We start from the raw sequence: 21,436 nt of genomic DNA, 5'->3' as shown, positions 1-21,436 counted from the left end.
CCCAGTCATGCTCTGACCTTGGCCAAGAGGCCAAGAGCCTTCTTTGTACATGCATCATCGTGGGTCCAAGTTCAGAGAACAGGCAACATCTTTGGAAAGAAACTTATTATTGGGCCTCTCAAATGACACTTGCCTCCTTGGCTTGAGGGTTTGAACTCTAAGGTTAAGTAGTCTCATTAGAAACCCACACATGTTATATCACGGACCCCTTCCTCCAAAAGCAGATTTCAGCCAAGTTACTCTCTTCTTCTATTACCCACACCATCTTTCCTGCAGCCCCCAGGGAGAAAAGAGGAGCAATGGGATCACAGGAGGAAAATGGGGAGAGGAAACATGTGGAAAGTGTTGGCATCGAGGATGGGCAAGGGAGAGGGAGAAAGGGCCACTTCCCCTTGGTGCTCGTTCTTGACCTCATCTGACTTCTGAGCCAGGCTTCTTCTCAAGTAGACCAGGGCAGCAGGAGCTAATTAATTAACCAGGCTAAATTTAAGCCCCAAGAGGCGGGTGATGAAGGCGTGGGGCTACCTCACAGCTGATTTTTCATCTCAAGCTGAATGGTCTCTTTCAAAAAAGGTCCAAACCATGGTTCTTTTCCTTTGCGGTTCTCCTGTAGCAACCCCCCACCTTGGGCCCCACCCCTGCCAGCCCAGTAAGGCTGGTAGCTGGCCCGGCCAGAAGCTGGAACTCATGGCAGAGGAGAGGGGATAGCATTTATTGATTTACTGAGTACATGTTATGTGCCAGGCACTTGACTAAGTGCTTTGTATATGTCTTCTTATTTTTCTTCCAAATAGCCCTGTGAGTTGATTTTATTTTTCCTAATTTACAAATAAAGAAGCTGTGGCTCAGAGAGGTTAAGTAACTTACCGACTCTCACAGGCCTAGTAAGTGGCAGAGCTGAAGTTTGAACAACCAGGCTATGATAGTAGAGGCCTGTTCTCTTTCTACTATACAGGCCCCCACCCTCATGTAGCTGCCAGCTGGTCTGAGTCCCAGCTCTCCTGGCCCTGTTACTCCCTCCCAGGTTAATGGCCACAGTTCAGGCTCTGATGCCCATGGCGGGGAATCCCTCAGAGAAGACCTGCAGGAGTTCCTGGGCGGGGAGGCCCCGCTGCACCAGCTGGATGACCTCACCAAGGTGAATCCTGTGACGCTGGAGACAGGTATGGGCGCCCCCTCTCCTCGAGTGTGCTGTCTCCAGTGGGTGGAGGTGTGATGAGGGTGTTCAGCACTGCTGCCCCTGGCCAGACCGAGGCAGGCAGGACTCCTGACCTGGAGCCAGACCTCTGCCTGGCAGCTGCCCCCGGGCTCCCCAGTGCAGCCTTTGCTCCAGGTGTGGGGCTCAGCTTAATTAGATCTTGTACCTACTCTTTAGGGAGCTGCTGGGATCTAATGCCTCTTGGCTAATTGCAGAGGGAGCGCTGTAAGGCGGGTGTTTGTATGTGCAGTTATGTCTCCATTTGAGCCAGAGTTTGCTAAAGGCACCTCTGCCTCAGTCCTGAGGTGTCTGCAGGCCCGGTACACAGCAGACACGTTCTACACCAACGCTGGCTGCACCCTGGTGGCTCTGAACCCCTTCAAGCCCATCCCTCAGCTCTATTCACCAGAGCTGATGCAAGAGTACCATGCTGCTCCTCAGCCCCAGGTAAGACTCACCACTGCCTGTGGCCTCAGGGCTCCCCCTCCTCCCCTCGGCTACCTTGCGGCTTCCCTGTCCTCATCCATGTATTCATCAGCCATGTAGTCATTCAAAGTCTACTGGTGCCATGGCCCTGCCCACCAGTAGCTCACAGAAGTTTGGACATATACCAGTAGGTGTAAAGTTAGAGATAAATAGTTGTTCAACTGATTTTGGAACTTAAAATTGGGACATAGGACAGGTGATTTTTATTTTCTTTGTGAATTTATTAGTAGGAAAGAATTTACAAGGGTACATTTGTATATTTAACAAACCACTTTTTTGGGAAAAGGATAAAATTACATGTGATAAGGATTGCCCTAGAAAATTCAGCACATGTTCATCTCCACTGATTGGAATGCCAAGTAACTTCTTTTTTTTATAAATTTATTTATTTTATTTTATTTATTTATTTTTGGCTGTGTTGGGTCTTCGTTGCTGTGCGCGGGCTTTCTCTAGTTGCAGCGAGCGGGGGCTACTCTTCGTTGCGGTGCGCGAGCTTCTCATTGCGGTGGCTTCTCTTGTTGCGGAGCACAGGCTCTAGGCGCGGGGGCTCAGTACCTGTGGCTCACGAGCTCTAGAGCACAGGCTCAGTAGTTGTGGTGCACGGGCTTAGTTGCTCCGCGGCATGTGGGTTCTTCCCGGGCCAGGGCTCGAACCCGTGTCCCTTGCCTTGGCAGGCGGATTCTTAACCACTGCGCCACCAGGGAAGTCCGCCAAGTAACTTCTTGTGGGGGTGAGGATGGAGCTGGTGCAGGCAGGGAATAGACCAGTTGATGTTAAAGTGCAGGGAGAAGCAAGAGCAGACTTGCTGGCCAGAGGGAGGTATTGCAGACAGAGGCAGGAGGTGAGATAAGCCAGGACTGTTGAAGGGTCTGATGCACCACAGCAGGCAGCATGTCCACAGAGGTTCTTCATCAGGCATGGGGGTGGGGCTGTGAACAGAGCCGACTGTGGGGATAATTACCTTGGAAGTTGGGGGAGTTGGGTTCAGGAAGGTGAGACAGGAGACAGAAAACAGTTGGAGGCTTTGTAATGGTCCAGGTGGGAGGTGGATGGGGTGAGGGCAGGGGGAGAGAGGGATGGTTCTGACACCATCCAGAGTGATGCCCTATCCCTTCAAGAAGCTGTAGGTAAGCAATCATTCCTGGCCAGGTGGTGCTGTGCGGGCTGTGCATTGTGCAGGTGGCCTGGCTCACGCGTGGTTAGTGTCCGAGTGGAAGCCAGGGGAGGCCTGGCCAGAGAGCCCGTATCTTACCGACTCTCTGCTTCCTCAAAGGCAAAGCCATGTCCTGGCCCCCTCTGTTTCCTCAGTGCCCAGCACATTGAGGGCAATTAATACTCGTTGATGGAAAGGAGAACAGTGACTTTGGAATTCAAATCACATGGATGCACTTATTTGCTGTGTGGACTTGAGAAGGTTATTTAACCTGTCTGAACCTCAGATTTCTCATCTATAAAATACGGTTAGCTATCCAACTAATGTACAGACTTCTTAGGCAATACCTTGTAAGAAAGTTCTTGCAAATTGCAAAGTACAATAACATAAAATAATAAATAGCAGAATAAGACTGTTGAGGTAAGATGAGATGGGAGGATAAAGTGTTAATGTCATAGACTGGTCAAGGCCAGCACTGCTTCCAAACTGAGAGAAGATGAATGGGTAAAGCCCACAGTTGGGCCTAACATTGTTACTTCCAGGAAATTTTTCTAGACAAAGCCTCTGCCACTGCAGTGGGCAGGCTCCCCATCTCAGCCGTCATTGGATCAACCACTCCTTGAAGACAGGTGTTTGCTCACATGACCTTTCACCCCTTGATGTTTCAGAAACTGAAGCCCCACATCTTCACTGTGGGTGAACAGACCTACAGGAGTGTCAAGAGCCTGATCGAGCCAGTCAACCAGTCTGTTGTCGTCAGTGGAGAGAGTGGTGCTGGAAAGGTAAGAGGGCCTCTTTCCCACCCTGTCAACTTCGTGACTGGCTGGACGGGCAGAGAGGCAGAGGAGGTCGCTCCTCTTGGATTCGGTGTGCAGCAGTGGGCAGGAGCTGGGCAGGAAGTCAAGAGGCAGGGCTCTAGTCCAGGCTCTTCCACCAGCTCTGCTGTCACCCTGGGTGAGATTCTTTTTTCTCTGAGCCTTCATTTTCTCACTGAAGGACTCTCTCAGCTCTGACACCATTGGAAACAAAAGTCAGCTGTTGGGAGTTCCAGCATAGTGCTTATTAAGAGCACATCAGAAAGATATTTAGCTTTTGCAAACCTCATTTCTTTCACGTGTAAGATGGCAGGGAGGGAAAGACCAACACGTAACTCATGGGACTTCTGTGAGAGTTAAATGAACTAGTGCACGTAAGGCACTTGGTGGCATGCTGGGCATGTGGCAGCACTCCTCCAAAAGTAGTTAGCGTTCCAATAAGGAAGTAGTCCACCTGCATCTCTGGGTTGCCCTTGATGGCAAGGGCAGTGCATTGGGCCAGCTGTGGGGAAGGACAGAATCTCCTGATGTGGTCATGTGGTCCCTAGGTGGCAAAATCTTAATAGGTGAGACAGGATGTTGTACAAGGATGAGTGAGGAGTTGCACGGCCGGTCAGAGGAGGGTACTGGCCCAGGCCTCGCCACCTTCTTGTCAAGCCTCACCAGCCACCCCACCCTTTCCTCAACATTACCTTCACAAGGGATTCTTTGGACCATAAACCCCCTCTGCCTACACTCATATGTGAAAGCATTGCTGAGCACTGAGCACCTGCCAGGTTCTAGGCTCTGGGCTAGCCAGTAAGGAGTGGCAGGGGGAGGAACAGAGAGGAAAAATGCAACATCTGGCTTTCAGGGGGCTCTTAGCTCACTGGGAAAGATAGACAAGGAAACAGATGGAGACAGCAAACTGTAGGGATGAGGGCTAGGACTTGGGTGAAGAGGGGATCTTTGAGAGCTATATCAAGGTCGCCGGTGAAGTGGCTGATGCCCAGCTCCTGGATGAGCCCATTGTCCTCCAGAATTGCTCTGGGCAGCTGAGGCTGGACCTGGCCCTAGACCCATGCAACCAGAGCTCAGTAACCCTTTATTGAACAGCCACTGTGGTCATGGGCTGGGCCTGGTATCTTTTTCAATTTTAATTTATTTTTGATAAGTAGAAACATAGTGACATAGCTCAAAAATCAAGCAATACTACAAGGCTTACATAAAAAAACAGCAACCCTGTGCTTTCACATCTTTTAGCAGTTTGTTTGGGTGTCTCCATCCATATTTCTAAACAATATGCTTATATTATTAGTTATTGATTTTTCAGTTTTGACCTTATCTGTTCATTTACTACTTTGATGAGGATTTAGCCCTGTTGCCCTGCCCCCAAATACATACGTAATTATATCACGATTTCTGGGTAAGTTAATATATAGTATTTACATTACAAGTATGTGTGTATTGTTCCCAGCAGAGCCCTGTAACATACTATGATTATATTTCTTTTCTTGTATAATTTTTACTTTCCCTCTACTTAATTATTGCCCCCACTTTTTTATTGTTTAGTTTCTATATACCTATTATTAATTCATTATCAAACTTGTCACCAAAACTGGAAAACACCTACCCAACAGGTGCTTTTTAAAATTTTTTTTTTAACCACACCGCTTACCACTGGACCGCCAGGGAATTCCCTCAGGTGCTTTTTTTTCTTGGCGATGCCCTTCCTAGAGTTCTCATGTCTCCTACTCCCATCCGGACTGGTGGCTGCCAAGGGCTGCTGCCACACAGCTATTACCTGGGAGCTGTCTGCCTCACTCTGGGGATCCAGATTGTCCTCTGTTCTATGATAAATCTCTTGTTGGAGCCCAGTGGCTTCCTCTTCATCCTTTACTGCCTTGTTTTTATGGAGCATATTCTCTAGTAGCTTCCCGACAAAGGTTACTTGGAGGGCATATTTTTGAGTTGTTGCACATCTGCAAATGTTTATTCTGCCTTAATTTGACATGTTGGCTGGATATTATAATTTCAAATTGAAAATCATTTTCTTTCTGAATTTATAAGTTATTTTCTTATATGTTCTTTTGAGTGTTGCTGTTGAAAGTCCCAATCCATAAATGGTGATTTGTGTTTTCTTTCCAAAAGTTTTTAGGGTCGTCTTTTTTATCCATAGGTATTGAAATTCACAGTGGCGTGTCTTTTCTCACTTGCTTTTCTGGGTACTTTGTGTGGGTCTTTTTAACCTTGAAACTCATGTCCCTTAGTTTGGAAAAATACTATATCTGTTGATAATAATTTAATAATTTACTCCCCTTGTTTTCCCTTTCTGGAATTCGTATTAGTAGGAAGTTTGATAAATTGTCTAATATCCTGTTTTTCTCATCTATTCTTCTGTCTCTTAGTATTTTGTCCTGTCTTCTTGGAGATATTCTCTACCCTTCAATCCTTTTGAGTTTTGAATTTTTATTAAAAATTTTAATTCTAAGAGTTCTTTCTTGTTCTCTGAATATTATTCTCCCCCCAGCATCCTGGTCTTATTTCTTCTCTTAGCTTTGAGGATATTTCATGATTTTTACTTGTCTTCTGTTCCTTTCATTTCTATTTCCAAAATTCATTTCTATTTCCTTCTAGTTCCTTTTCATCCTTTGTTGTGATATTTGTCATTCATGTAAAAGAAGTTTACAAGAAGTTTACCAAATAGTTAATGATCCTTGAATTTCTGTTCATACTTCAGAATAAGGCATTAAGCAACTGATTAGAATCTCTTATGTTTATGGACAGGAGGCCTCACTATGGATAACTTTCTAAACTGGTGGAACCCTGAATGTTCATAACTTGTCTCATGAGCTTGTCAGTATCTCCAGAAAAGATTCTTCCAATCTCTTCATGAGAGAGGTGGAAACTATAGTTAAGAGGAAATGATAAAAGCATGAACAACTCTTTTTTTTTTTAATTAATTATTTATTTGTTTTTTTTTTATTTTTGGCTGTGTTGGGTCTTCGTTTCTGTGCAAGGGCTTTCTCTAGTTGCGGCAAGCGGGGGCCACTCTTCATCGCGGTGCGCGGGCCTCTCACTATCGTGGCCTCTTTTGTTACGGAGCACAGGCTCCAGACGCGCAGGCTCAGTAGTTGTGGCTCACGGGCCTAGTTGCTCCGCGGCATGTGGGATCTTCCCAGACCAGGGCTCGAACCCGTGTCCCCTGCATTAGCAGGCAGATTCTCAACCACTGCGCCACCAGGAAAGCCCAATGAACAACTCTTATCAGCAGACTAGACATGCAGAAGAATACATCAGTGAACTTGAGAGTGAGTCAATAGAAATCAAAAAATAAAGAGAAACTTGGGGAATTCCCTGGTGGTCCAGTGGTTAGGGCCTGTGCTTCCACTGCAGAGGGCACGGGCTTGATCCCTGGCTGGGGAACTAAGATCCCACGTGCCACATGTTGTGGCCAAAACAAAACAAAACAAAACAAAAAAGAGAGAGAAAATTGAAAAACAAAAAGAAAAGCACATTCAGGAGCTTTGGTACAATATCACATGGTTTACCATACTTGTAATTGATGTCCCAGGAGAAGAGAGAGAATGTGGGTCAGAAGTAATATCTTAGAAAATTAGCAAAAGATAACAAGTACAGATCCTAGAAGCTCAGGAAACACTAAGTAGGATGCATACAAAGAAGACACACCTAGGCACATTATAGTCAAATTGCTGAAACCAAACATAAGGAAAAAATCTTTAAGGAAGCAGGAAAATATACATAAAGAGGAACAAAGATAAGAATGCTAGGGACTTCCCTGGTGACTCAGTGGTTAAGAATCTGCCTGCCAATGCAGGGGACACGGGTTTGAGCCCTGGTCCCAGAAGATCCCACATGCTGCGGAGCAGCTAAGCCCGTGCACCACAACTACTGAGCCTGTGCTCTAGAGCCCGCGAGCCACAACTGCTGAGCCCATGAGCCACAACTACTGAAGCCTGCACACCTAGAGCCCAAGCTCCGCAATGAGAAGCCACCGCAATGAGAAGCCCACTCATGGCAACAAAGAGTAGCCCCCGCTCGCCGCAACTAGAGAAAGCCCACGCGCAGCAATGAAGACCCAATGCAGCCCAAAAAATGAATGAATGAATGAATAAATAAATTTTTTAAAAACTCATTCATTCTAAGGTGAAGATAGTAACAATTTATTGTAGAGGTACAATGGAATCATAAAAGTACTCAATTCAACCAGAAGCGATAAAAGGAGAAAAAAGTAACAAAGATCACATGGAACAACTCAAAAAGAAATAAGATGGTAGATTTAAACCCAACCATAGCGATTATTAAATTAAATGTAAGTGGACTAAACTCTTCAATTAAAGACAGAGAATGTCAGAGTGGCTTTCTTTAAAAAGGCAAGACTCAAATTATATGATGTCTTAAAGAAACCCACGGGCTTCCTTGGTGGCGCAGTGGTTGAGAATCTGCCTGCCAATGCAGGGGACACAGGTTCGAGCCCTGGTTTGGGAAGATCCCACATGCTGCGGAGCAACTAGTGGCCGTGAGCCACAACTACTGAGCCTGTGCGTCTGGAGCTTGCGCTCCGCAACAAGAGAGGCCGCGACAGTGAGAGGCCCGCACACCGCGATGAAGAGTGGCCCCCGCTTGCCGCAACTAGAGAAAGCCCTCGCACAGAAACGAAGACCCAACACAGCCAAAAATAAATAAATAAAAATAAAGGAATTCCTTTAAAAAAAAAAAAAGAAACCCACTATAAAGGTATAGATAGGTTCAAAGTAAAAGAATAGGAAAAGATATACCATTCCAACACTAATCAAAGGAAAGCTGAAGTAATTATATTAATACACAAAGCAAAAACAATTGAAATAAAATCAAAATTAATTGTTTGATATTTGTGCATTCTTTTCAAGTACACATGGAACTGATATGGGCTATCTTCTGAACCACAAAACAAATCTCAATTTGAAAAGATTAAAATACAAACTGTTCTCTGCCCTGGGTAGAATTGAACTAGAAGTAAATAACAAAGATATCTAGAAAATCCCAAAGCGTTTGGAAATTAATACCTTTCTAAATATCCTTTGGTTCAAAGAAGTAATCACAAGGGATATTAGAAAACACTTTGAACTGAGTGAAAATTAAAGCAAAACATATCAGAATTTGTGCTTAAAAAAAAAAGCAGTGCTTAGTAGGAAATTTGTTGTAACGTTGAATGCTTATATTCAAAAAGAATAAACTCAAATAATTGACCTGAGCCTCTACCTTAAACTAAGGGAAAAAGAATAAAGTAAACCCAAAGTAAGCAGAAGAAGGAAATAAAGTTTAAAAAAACCCAGTAAAATAGAAACAAAAATAATAAAGCAAGTGAGATCAATGGTTATTTCTTTGAAAAGATTAATAAAATCTAGTCAAACTTAGACAAATTATAAATGTCAGAAATGAAAGAATAAACATAACTAAAGATCCTACAGATAAGAGATTTTTATTAACTTTATTACAATAAATTCTACAATTTAATAAAATGGAGAAATATTTTGAAATACACAAACTGCTGAAGCTCACATAAGAAGAAACATATAACCTGAATATCTAAATCTATGAGACAAATTTAAGTCATCGTTAAAAATCTTTCCTCAGGGCTTCCCTGGTGGCGCAGTGGTTGAGAATCTGCCTGCCAATGCAGGGGACACGGGTTCGAGCCCTGGTCTGGGAAGATCCCACATGCTGCGGAGCAACTAAGCCCGTACACCACAACTACTGAGCCTGCGCTCTAGAGCCTGTGAGCCACAACTACTGAAGCCCACGTGCCTAGAGCCCCTGCTCCGCCACAAGAGAAGCCACCACAATGGGAGCCCGTGCACCGCAACGAAGAGTAGCCCCCGCTTGCCGCAACTAGAGAAAGCCCACGTGCAGCAGCGAAGAGCCAACACAGCCAAAAATTAATTAATTAATTAATTAATTAAAGAAAAAAAGAACTAAGGGAATAAGACACAAAAACACAAAGGGAACAGGAGAGACATGAGGAGTGAGAAGTGACACAGTGTGGATATGCAGGGGGCCCTGAGTCTTCAAAAAAAAAAAAAACTTTCCTCATAGAAAGCTCCAGGCCCAGGTGCCTTCACTTTATGGATTCTACCAAGTATTTAAGGAATTAATGTTACCGGTTCTATACAAATTCTTTCAGAAAATAGCAGAGAGGGAGCACCTCCCACCTCAGAGGGAGACCTAAAAGAATTTACCAAAAAAGCTACCAAAAAGACCCAAAACCAAACAAAAACAAAGCTAAAAACTTGTAGTGAGGTGTAGGGAGTTTATCAAGGTGACAGGATACAGTCAGTATATTAAAATCTATTGTTTCTATGTCCTAGCAATGAACAAATGGAAATTAAAATGAAAATAGACCTCATCTCAGGTGATTAAAAATAAAACAGTGAGAATTTTGTAACTAGATTGCCTGGGTATAAATCAGAGCCCTATCATTTACTAGATATGTACTCTTCAATAAAATTTAAATTTTTTCTATGCCTGAGTTTCATCATTTTGAAAACAGGTAGTATGTAATTGCATCTGCATCTGTAGGGTTGGTAAGAAAATGCATGGAAAGTCTCCTTAGGTCAGTAGCCTGCTCAGGGCAGGGTGGGCTGTCCTCCTCTACCCCAGCCCCCCTCATTTCTTAAATGCATCCTCAGGAGCTAGGAGAAGCAGAAGTAAGTGTCCCCATTTCACAGACGGGGAAGTGCCTTGCCCAAGGATACAGCTGAACTCAGCATTCACCCTTTGGTCAGCAACATACATGGTGGAAAAGAGGGCTGTAGCAGGCAGGCTCAGAAGCGGGAGGGAACATGGACACAGCTCCCACAGGGCTGTTTCTGCCACAGACATGGACGTCCCGCTGCCTGATGAAGTTCTACGCTGTGGTGGCCGCCTCACCCACATCCTGGGAAAACCACAAGATTGCAGAGAGGATCGAACAGCGAATCTTGAACTCCAACCCTGTCATGGAAGCTTTTGGTGAGCTTGGTGTCCTCGGCACAGTACCTCAGTCCCATTTCCTCTGGGATTTGCCACCTTCCAGGGAAAGGAGCAGTGTTCTCTTTAGGAGAGGGGTGGAGGGTAGTTTATCATTCACTGCCATGGATCCCCAACTTCCTCCCAGGTACCCTCAGCCTCCTTCCAGTAGAGGTGACATCACTCTGTCGTCCCCTCCCTCTAGCCTGAGCAGGTGTAGCAGTGGTGCTGGAGAGGACCTTCTGGCTCGCCCAGTCCAAACCCCATCCTTCCGAACAGCTTCCTGATGGTTCAGGGAAGGGGACTTGTCTAAGGACGCACAGCAGTTCGTGTCCATGTTGGCACTCTAGGTGTTGTGCCTTACCGTCTGCCTCAACAGTAACAGCTTGTTTTTGATCCTTCTTCTCCTTCAAAGAAAATAGTCCCTGACTGCCTAGATTGGCTCTTTCCACTTCATTGCCAGGAAGTTCTAACTCAGCTGAATCGCATTTGCTAAAGCCCGAGTGCCCAGTCCCTAGTCCTGTCCCTTGTGACATGGAAACCAACAAAGGGAAGGGGCCTTTAGGTGACTTGAGGATAGAGACCTGGCCCCAGCAGACCTGAGGCCACCTTAGCCCGTGGGGACTCTGTAAACATAAGGTGTGATCTGTAGGGAACGCGTGCACGCTGAGGAATAACAACAGTAGCCGCTTTGGGAAGTTCATCCAGCTCCAGCTGAACAGGTAACCTCTGCTGCCAGTCTCTGTGCCAGTCTGGCTGCTGGGGGCGGGGGGAGTGTGAAAGTGGCTGGGGCAGTGCCCAGCCTGGGCCACCCCTGTGGGCAGAACTCGGCTCCTCCTGGTATGTTTTTCTGTGTGATAAGTGAACCTGAGGGTGATCTTTGAACCTGGAGAAATCTTAACTACTCCAGCCTGAGGGACCCTGGGGCAATGTGCTTGTGCAGCCCATGTGTTCCGGCTTCTACCCTTGCTCAGAGACTTCTAGCTAAACTGCCACCTCTTGGCCACACCTCTGAGCTTGAAGCTGGGGCTCTGTTCCTGCCTCGGGATGGGGCCAAATAATGTACAGAGACCTTGGTCCTGCCCCTGAGCTGGTTGGAGGGCAATGTCCCAGACCCCCAACCAAGGACCTGCTGAGTGGTCCCTAGTCCTCACAACCCCCATTGCCTAAGTGGAAGAGTTGGGGGAGGTTGCAGTCTGGCACACAGTAAGTGCCCAATAAATGTCTATGGAATGAACAGGCAACTAATGGGCTCCAGCCTGCTTGTGCCCAGGGCCCAGCAGATGACTGGAGCCGCAGTTCAGACCTACTTGCTAGAGAAAACTCGAGTGGCCTGCCAGGCCTCCAGTGAGAGGAACTTCCACATCTTCTATCAGGTCTGTACCAGGTGGGGCCCACAGCTGCCCAGATGCAGGGCGGAGATGGGTCTGTGCCCCTAAACCTTCCCCTCCCTGCCTTGCTTCATGCCTGCCTATTCACCTGGTTTCAGCGATGCCACCACTTATTCCTGCAAACTTTATGTAACACTTCTGCCACACACTGGATCTTGGCTCCCGGGATGGTTTTGGCATGGGAACGTGCTTGCCTTCTCTGTCAGATCAGAAGGTCCTTGAGGCTGGGACTGTCTCCGCAATGGAAACTCTCACTCTCAGACAGAGGCTTGTCCTCGAACGGCAACTGGGAACAAGGACTTCCCTAGACTGTGCCTCCTCCATCAGACTGGGGGACCCCCAAGGCGTGGATAGTACGTCTCCCTGCTCTCAGATTGGGACTGGGGGCTCCCCAGGTGGAGTTTTGCTTTCTTCATCGTACTGCAGACCCCCTCAGTGAGTTTTTTTGCATCGGGTGGAGACGCCCAGAACTGCTTGCTGCTGTTTTTGCCCCCCTGCCTGCCCTGGGCTCTACGGGAACCTCAGCCTTGTGACGTTGCTGCCGTTTCTCACTGCTCTCTTCCCAACCCCGGGCTTACGCAGGCCTAGGCTTCCCCAGCACCCCCAGCTCAGCCCCCGTCCCCGTCCCCACAGATCTGCAAAGGAGCCAGTGCGGACGAGAGGCTCCAGTGGCACCTCCCTGAGGGAGCCGCCTTCTCCTGGCTGCCCAACCCAGAGAGGACCTTGGAAGGTAGGGGGAGCCTTACCCAGCACTTTGGGCCGGCCCAGCAGCACCCACCCATCCCGACAGGGCCTGCCTCCCTCACCCCTCGCTGCCCCTGCTGACCTCTGGTCCTGACACTGGGCTGTGACTTGAATTCCTTTTCAGAGGATTGTTTCGAGGTGACCAGGGAGGCCATGCTTCTTTTGGGCATCGATGCCCCCACCCAGAACAACATCTTTCAGGTCAGAGGAAAAGCCACACCACTGACATGTGGCAGCGGTGATGAGCAGCCCCTTTTATAGGGCCCTTCTCTCAACGTGTGAGACTCTTTTCCTGAGGGTCTAGGACGTTAGGCCCCACTGCACAATCTCCAAGGAGTCGACCGCCTCTCTGTGAGGCTGAGCCTGGAGACTGGGGGTCAGGGTGGATGGGGGAAGAGAGGACAGTGGCAGGGCACATAGTGCTATTGAACAGGCCAGCACAGTGACCCACGGAGGTCAAAGGGCAAAGTGCCTGGGTCAGTTATGGCTCCATTAATCAGAATAGAGAAACGATGCTGCCACATGTTTGTCTAGTGTGTTAGTTTTTAAATCATGTTCACACCTCTTAGCTCACTTGGTCTTTTTCAACAGACCATGGGTATGGAGATTATTCCCATTTTATGCTTGAGAAAACTAGAGACCTGCCCACGGCCAGATAGCACTAAGTGGTGGTGCAGATAGGGTTCGTACCAGACGTAGTAATTCCGCTTTCCCACCCTCTTCCTCCTGGGACACAGTGCTCACCCAGAGGAACTGGGCCCCGCTCATCCCCACTGGTGGTCTCCCTTCTCCCATCTTTCTCCTCACTCCTGCAGAGCGGCGGGAGGGGATCTGTAGGATTGGCTGGCAGCAGAGACAGGGATGTCGCTGCAGGGAGATGGCAGTGCAGTGGGAAGAGACCTCCACCTCCAGAAGGGGGCTGCTCAGGCTGTAGGGGGAGATCACAGCCAGTATGGGCACCGCCAGCCAAGAGCTTGGCCAGAGGGACAGCACATAGGACAAGCCCAGGACAAGTGGACGACACTAGGAGTCTGGACAGGAGTGCCGGCTTGAGGGTGGCATGACCTTCTGTCCCAGCCACACTGCCCATCAGCACAGTAGTCTTCTCCTGAGGTGGGTTGTGGCCTGAAAGCCAGTAGCATGTGGACACACCCTCTCTGGGACCAGACAGGGATGGTGGGAGAGGCCCTGCTCTACCGATACCAGGTCCAAAGGTTTCCAAGTTGCTGGACCCAGGGGTCCCCTTTCTACAGCCCCTGGGGGCTCATCCATGCGGGTCATTGAGTGCGACGGCAAGGGAGCACCCGCTGGACAGAGACCAAGATCACAGATCCTGCCCTAGGCTGGGCTGTCGGAAGCCCAGCAGTGCTGAGAAAGAGCCAGAAGGAGCCAGAGCCAGGCCCCCACCAGCCACACAGAGGTAGGGCCGGTCCACGAGGAACAGGAGCGGCCTTCCCACACAGTATGCTCCTGGAGTCGGGGGGCAGGGGGACAGACTGGGGGTGACATGGCGGCCCCAGTGGCTGCCCCGGGAGGGATCTGAAGTCCGATTGCCTGTGTTCTCATCCTGCCCTTCTCCTTTACCAAGTGTGTGGCCTCGGGCTTGTGATTTAACCTCTCCCCATCTCATCTCTATCATGGGCACCACCATAGCACGTGCCTCATTGGTTGTTGAAAAGATAACATGAAATGATGCATGTAACTTGTGTAGAATTGTGCCTGGCCGAGTCATGGAATAAGTGGGCAGTAATTGAGAGCTGTTATTATTCTGTTATCATAATCTTCATATTCAGCAGGAGAGAGACCCTTCCCAGGCTGGGCTCTAGCCCTTGAGAAGGGGCCCACTTCGTGTCCTCTCCTGCCCCCTCAGGCCCTAGCTGGACTGCTGCACCTCGGCAACACCCGGTTTGCTGACTCCGAGAACGAAGCCCAGCCCTGCCCACTGATGGACGATGCTGAGTGTGAGTGCAGGGATGGGGGGCCTGCATCTCAGGCTCTGGTCACACACCCAGGGAGCAAGGCAGGCCCTGCCGGAAAAGAGGCAGCATTTGGTGGGATTGGGTGGGAGGGAGGCCAGAAGGTGAAATTTGGAATCAGTGCCCTTGAAGCCATAAGCTATAGGGCCCTGCCCTGGAGAAGTTACTCCTCACCCCATCTCTGCTGCAGCAGATAGCGTCACCCGCATCTTACAGATGAGAAAACGAGAGTTGGAGGGTTTATAAAGTGGTTTATCCCACTCATGGCCGTGTGGACTGGCACACAGAAGCCCTGGGTTCAAGTCCTGCCTCTGCCTTGGCCAAGCCTCCTCACCCACCTGCACCTGGGTTCACTCTGCCCCATTGGGTGGGTCGTGTTTCCACTGTGATGACTTCACGGGGCCTTGTGCAGAGGGATGTTTGGATGGAGGGTGTTTGTGCCTCCCAGGCTCTGTCAGGACATCAGCCTCACTGCTGCGGCTCCCAGAAGACCCTCTGCTGGAGACACTGCGGGTTCGGACCATCAGGGCAGGCAGGCGGCAGCAGGTGTTCCGGAAGCCCTGCTCCCGGGCCGAGTGTGACACCCGCAGAGACTGTCTGGCCAAACTGGTCTATGCACGGTGAGTGCTCTGGGCCCTGCCCTCCTCCCACGCCACCCCATCTGGAGTTGGAACAGACCCCTCAGGCAGTACGGCTGGGCCCAGGGTGAGGGCTGCCAGATAAAGCAGACGGGTTCCCTGCCCTGCTCCCCAGACCCTGGGGGGCAGGAGGGAGTGGCTCCTGGGCTTTCCCCAAGCAAGGCCCTTGGCTTGATTCCGGACTACTCTGCGTGGAGAAGTTGCCACCTGGCCTAGATTCAGCATGTTATTAAAGTACAGGAGCCTGCCTTGACCTTGGTGATAGGTGAGGAAGGCCTGCCTGCCTGCCTGCTGGCAAGGCCGGCCCCAGAGGTGATGTGAGTCCCTCCCAGGTCCAGGTGCAGACCCATGGGTGAATAGGCTCCTCTGTCTCTGTGTGCCCTTGTACTCTTGGTAGTCACCTGGGGAATTTGATAGATGGTGGTAGAGCCAGAAGCTTTGCCCACAGTCTTGAGCAACACTATGCAGCAAGTGGAGCCCAGAACAGGGGGAAGGCGGGGGTCCTGGCCTTTTCCTGTTGGTTCTGTGGGCATCTCTACCCTTTGGCCATGTGGTTAAGGAGTGATTTGGTACTCTGGGTTCTGAGACCCTTTGGGGTGCCATTGAGAGGGTCTGGGGGCCCAGGATCCTCTGGAATTATGGGACAGAACACATGTGTGTATGTGTGTGTGCATGTGCTTATAGGAACTTGGGTACCTGTGGAGAGGGTCCCCCTGCTTTCACGAACTTCTCAAGAGCTAAGAGACTGAGAAGCTCTGCTAAGGGAATAAGATCCTCTGAGTGAAAACGGCCCAGGGCAGCTGGGCCCAGACTGAACCCAGTTCAGCAAGGTACTCTGTTCTCACTCCCTAGAAGCGAATTTCAGGTCAGAATTTGAGGCCAAAGATTTTTAAAGCTTTTGTGTCAAATCACTGCAAAATGAGCAGGTAAAGTGTGATGATCACAGACACAGTGAGTCTCTAATCATGGATCATTTTACACACAGCAAACAGGTCATTGTATCACTAGGCCACTCATTTTTAGTACCTCAAATGGGTATTTGAAGCCCTTGTTGCAAAAACAGGAATCATTTACTGAATTGAGAAAAAGTTGCAGAGCAATCACTTAAACAAATGGTAAGGAAGAAACCCTTATGTAGTGTCATATGTGTCACCACGTTGTACAGCAACCACCCCATCATCTCAGGGGCGGTGGTTCCAGAGTGCAGGATGCCACTGTCCACCTCGGGTGACTCGGGGCCCCCTCGTGCAGGATGGAGTAGGGGGATGTGGTGGGGCCTTGAGCTCTGGCCTCCACAGGCCGAGGTTTGCAGGGGAGTCCAGTGAAGTCAGTTCTTCACAGTCCCACCCAGAGCTGCCTGTCAGCCCCTTCTCATCAAGATGCAGCTGGGTGTCCGGCCAGGGGACTGAGGCAGACCCACTCCCCGTCTAGCCCCAGAGGCTATACCAGACCTCAGTGGTATCACAGGTTCAGTTCCAGACCACCACAATAAAGTGAGTCACACAAATTTCTTGGTTTCGTGGTGCATAGCAATGTTATATTTACACCATACTGTAGACTATTACGTGTGCAATAGCTTTATGTCCAAAAGAACAATGTGCATAACTTAATTTTAAAATAACGCTGTTAGGAAAATGGCGCTGATAGACGTGCTCCATGCAGGGTTGCCACAGACCTTCAATTTGTAAAACACGCAATAAAGCAAAGCGCAATAAAAAGGGATATGCCTGCAGTTGGTCCCGTGCTCAGTCTTGCTCGCGGACAGGCCAGGTCTTCGTGTGCCCGGAAACACGCATGACCACAGCCTGCGTGTGTAGTGGGTCAATGACAGGATGGGCAGGACACGAGAGGAGAGTGTTTAGCCCTTGACCTGTCAGGCTCAGAAGACAGGCCCTCCAAGGTGTGGCACCCAGGCTGCAGGGACAGACCTGCCACCCCTCAGGCTCAGCCTAACGCCTCTCACCAGAGCCCACTCCCCCCACCCCGCCCCAACAGGCTGTTTGACTGGCTGGTATCGGTGATCAACAGCAGCATCTGTGCGGACCCCGACTCCTGGACCACGTTCATAGGTAGCAGGGGCTCACCCTCCAGGAACCCTCCTTCAGAAAAAGGACAGGAGTGCCCCGCACAGAGAGCAGAGCCCTGGGTCTACTGCGGGACTCCGGGCAGCTCCTTTCCCTCCTCTGCACCCGTCTCCTCACCCTCCGCCAGTGTGTGGGCGAGGTCTCTGCTCTCCGGTGCCCGCATCTGACCGTCCCTAGCTCTCCAGGCAGGCTCAGCTGGCGGCCGGGCCACGAGGGCCCCTTCTCTCCCCGGAGACCCAGCTCCGGTCTCAGGAGAGTAGTGGGGGATGGTGAAGGAGCTAGATTAGAAGGGACATGGGGGACATGGTAACATCATGGGAACCTGCTAGGGGAGGAAGTAAAGCTCAGGAGCATCAGTGAAGTTTGCTCACAGAATGGTGGAATTCTAGGCACCAACTGAGCGCGTGAGACTCAGGCCGTCCAAACCGGGCTGGACACACAGCGTTCCCCGGGACCTGGTCCCCTGACACCTCGTTCGGCCTCTTCCTGCTCTGAGCTCTGAGGGGACAGGAGGCTGCCCTGGGAACCACGCTGGGGTGGGAGGTGCTCTGCTCACCGCTGGGTATCGTGCTCGCTCCGCCTCAGCTCCGGGCCGCCAAGCATGAGGCTTTACCCTGGGCTCCTGTCGTCCCGCGGGCCCCGCCTCCTCCTGCACTGGCCCCACGGGCTCTCCCCTTCCTGCCAGGCCTGCTGGATGTGTACGGGTTTGAGTCCTTCCCCACCAACAGTCTGGAACAGTTGTGCATCAACTACGCCAACGAGAAGCTGCAGCAGCACTTCGTGGCTCACTACCTCAGGGCCCAGCAGGTGAGGGGTAGGGTGGTCCTGCGTCCTCTCTTTCTCCCTGGCCCCCAGCCCCATCCCTGGATCTGACCAGACGTCTTCGGTTCCTTCTTTGACACTGCTCTGGAACGGGCTGTGGTGCTGAGGCCAGCATGGGATGGCCACCTGGACCTCAGACCGCAGTTGCCTTCTGCCACCCCACTCCCACCTCTGCCCCCAGGAGGAGTACACAGCTGAGGGCCTGGAGTGGTCGACTGTCAGCTACCAGGACAACCAGACCTGTTTGGATCTCATCGAGGGGAGCCCCATCAGCATCTGCTCCCTCATAAACGAGGTGGGGGGGGTCAGCTCGTGTGCAGAACACCCGAGTGGGGCTTTGGGCTTCTCTGGGACCTTGAAGACCATCCTGTGCCCTCTGTGTGCCTCTTTCTCTCCATCTGCATAATGGGTGTGCTAGCCCTATAACCCCTCCTTTTCAGGGTCACTGTGATGCTCCCATGGGTCCACGGGGTGGGGACTCTGAGGGTTGTGAGCCCCTCTCACTTTGTGGCTGACCGCCTGTCCCATCCCGGCCCACACAGGAATGCCGCCTTAATCGGCCAAGCAGTGCAGCCCAGCTCCAGACACGCATTGAGAGTTCCCTGGCAGGCAGCCCCTGCCTGGGCCACAACAAGCTCAGCCGGGAGCCCAGCTTCATCGTGGTGCATTATGCGGGGTCTGTGCGGTACCACACCGCAGGCCTGGTGGAGAAGAACAAGGTGAGGGCTGGGCCGTGGCCTGTGGGCCCCTGCGTGAAATGAGATGCTGAGTCATTGCTGCATGTGTGTGGAAGCTTCTATCGTGCACCCTCCCCTCCTGAACATCCTCCCGAATCCAGGGTCGCCTCTTGGGCCCACCTGTCTGAGGTCTCTGCTCCTCAGGCACAACCTGCCCAGAAATGACTGCATTTCTTGGTTTCTAGGCACCCAGTAGACCAGCTCTGAGTCTCCTGGGCTCAGGCACTGCCCTTCTTCTGGGGCCTGGGTGAGCAGGGCTGGCAGCCCGTGGGCAGCACCACGCCTGCTCTCACCCTTGTCCTTGTCCTTTCCCCATAGGACCCCATCCCCCCTGAGCTGACCAGGCTCCTGCAGCAATCCCAGGACCCCCTGCTCAAGGTGCTGTTTCCTGCTGACCCTGAAGAGAAGTCCCAGGAGGAGCCCTCTGGCCAGAGCAGGGCCCCTGTGTTGACCGTGGTGTCCAAGTTCAAGGTGGGTCTGGTGGTGCTGATGGGATGTGCTTGGTTCACTCATCAATCTCCAATGCTTACCAAGCACCTCCCGGGATCAGTGCTGTGTGCTGGGAGCACTGAGGAGTCAGGGAGCCGTGGTCCTGGTCCACGGAAGACAGAGACCGGAAACTGACAGAGGGACTGTGTGTGTAGTTGACGTGACAGGAAGCCTAGGGGCCCATGGGTGGCAGTGCGGACTTTCGCCCACTACTGATAGGGTGATCATGGAAGAGCAGTAGTTACCTGAACCTCTGTGACTGGCCCACTCCCAGTTCCCTAGCTTCCTGCTCAAACTCTGTCCTCGGCCAGCGCAGACTTGTCCCCTCCTGCCGTCTCTCAGCCCTTGCACGTTCTGCTCCACCGCCCCTCAGCTCCACCCTCACTCCTGCCCTCCATGCCACTTTTCTTAGTTTATTCCTTGTCCTCCTTCCAACCGCAGCCTTCTCATCACCTCCCAGAGGAGGCAACCAGGGGAGCCCAGGTTTGGTTAGCCCTTTCCTGCCCAGCCTCAGACACCACTGAGAGAGCCCATCCCACGTCTGCAAGGCCCGTTAGGCCCTGAGCTGTGAGACAGCGGCAGACGGCCGTGTCGTAGCCCTGGCAAGGCTTCCAGCACATAGGACGGGCTTAGTCGCCCGAACAACTGTCGCCTGAACAAATGGCAGGGGGTTCTGAGATGCTTCTCTTCTGGAAAGGTTGCTCTCGGAGGGGGCAGCTGAGACCAGATGCAGGGAGACCAACCAGGTGGGGAGGGTCACAGGTCAAGAAGGGTCCCTGGAGGCGGAGGTGAGGAGTGGAGTGTGCTTTGGGCACACCCAGTGAGAGCCGCCAGGAGTCATTCAGGGTGTGTGAGGATCCAGGTCTCGGGGCTGGGAGGGCTGCTTGGACGTGTCACTAGCCAGGGCCCAGCCGGTGCCCCCCCAGCAGCCTGACCCACAGCCTCTCCCCTCTGCAGGCCTCCCTGGAGCAGCTTCTGCAGGTCCTGCATAGCACCACACCCCACTACATTCGCTGCATCAAGCCCAACAGCCAGGGCCGGGCGCAGATGTTCCACCAGGAGGAGGTAATTCACACTGGGCCAGAGCTGCTTTGTGGAGGGTCCCATTCGGCCAAGACCCTGGAGGGGTAAGGGGCAGGATGTCTGCTCCAAATGGAGTGACATTAGGGAGGGCTTATCTCCCCAGCTCTGGCAGGACAGTCATGTACAGTTGTGTGGTCTGTGCAATGCACGGTGGCCCAACCACAGGAGGCAAGTAGGGGCTACAGTGCATCTTGCTCTCTGCTCACCAAGCCATGTGCCCTGACAAGAGACTGAGGCTGCCCAGAGGAATGGGTGTCTTTTGTGATTAGCTGAAAGTCTGTGTCACCTTACAGACCAGACACAGTGCACTGTTTCTGATGGAAGGATAGTTTCTAAAATTTGCACAAAAGCACTCTGTGGCCAGCAGCTGCCCTTTGCCCTTTGGAGGGATGTGGAAGAGGTATGAGAGCTGGACGATGCTGGAGAGTGTCCCACAGTCGACTGGCAGATATGACCTTAGGATTCATAGGACCACTGCTCTGTGGTAAAGATCTTGGTTGGGTCCCGGAAGCATCTTCACAGTATAACCTCCCCTGCTTCTTAGCTGTGACTCACTCTATCGACTGCAGAATATAAAATAAATAAAAAAGAGGAATTGGATTGGGCTGCATTGTGAGGCAAAGACGGGAGCGGTGAGACAGCCAGGACTAGCATTGGCCTCAGTTGTACCAGAAGCCAGGCTTCAGGTAAGGGAACCTGGGGCCCCCAGGACCCTTTCTAACAGGGAGATTTTCTCAAGGTCCCTTGATTTCTCACTGCCGCAAAGACTGTCTGCCCATCAGGAGAGCCTGCAGATCCACACCAGCAGGGCCACGGGAAGGGTGGCATTTGGG

At 51.1% G+C, this 21,436-nt stretch overlaps 1 protein-coding gene across 8 annotated transcripts in view; it reads left to right on the top strand.

The window, feature by feature from the left end:
- MYO19 (myosin XIX) overlaps positions 1–21,436 on the top strand; it is a 33,480-nt gene that overhangs the window by 4,705 nt on the left and 7,339 nt on the right. For 3 of the 8 annotated variants that reach the window (XM_082439955.1, XM_082439956.1, XM_082439962.1), the window contains exons 4-19: positions 1,025–1,163; positions 1,497–1,645; positions 3,506–3,619; positions 10,510–10,642; positions 11,292–11,361; positions 11,880–12,015; positions 12,664–12,760; positions 12,899–12,975; positions 14,645–14,735; positions 15,199–15,370; positions 17,384–17,457; positions 18,158–18,279; positions 18,476–18,589; positions 18,837–19,013; positions 19,350–19,502; positions 20,478–20,585. In XM_082439955.1, coding sequence (XP_082296081.1) covers positions 1,025–1,163; positions 1,497–1,645; positions 3,506–3,619; positions 10,510–10,642; positions 11,292–11,361; positions 11,880–12,015; positions 12,664–12,760; positions 12,899–12,975; positions 14,645–14,735; positions 15,199–15,370; positions 17,384–17,457; positions 18,158–18,279; positions 18,476–18,589; positions 18,837–19,013; positions 19,350–19,502; positions 20,478–20,585 — 1,926 coding nt within the window. Of the gene's footprint in view, positions 1–955; positions 1,164–1,496; positions 1,646–3,505; positions 3,620–10,509; positions 10,643–11,291; positions 11,362–11,879; positions 12,016–12,663; positions 12,761–12,898; positions 12,976–14,644; positions 14,736–15,198; positions 15,371–17,383; positions 17,458–18,157; positions 18,280–18,475; positions 18,590–18,836; positions 19,014–19,349; positions 19,503–20,477; positions 20,586–21,436 lie in introns of all 8 variants that reach the window. The other 5 variants (XM_082439958.1, XM_082439957.1, XM_082439960.1 and 2 more) reach the window with 5 other exon arrangements.

The sequence above is a fragment of the Balaenoptera physalus genome, assembly GCF_965194825.1.
Source record: "Balaenoptera physalus genome assembly, chromosome: 20".
NCBI lineage: Eukaryota > Metazoa > Chordata > Mammalia > Artiodactyla > Balaenopteridae > Balaenoptera > Balaenoptera physalus.
The sequence above is the reverse complement of the archived record's forward strand: the minus strand, read 5'-3'. Positions and strand labels throughout refer to the sequence as shown.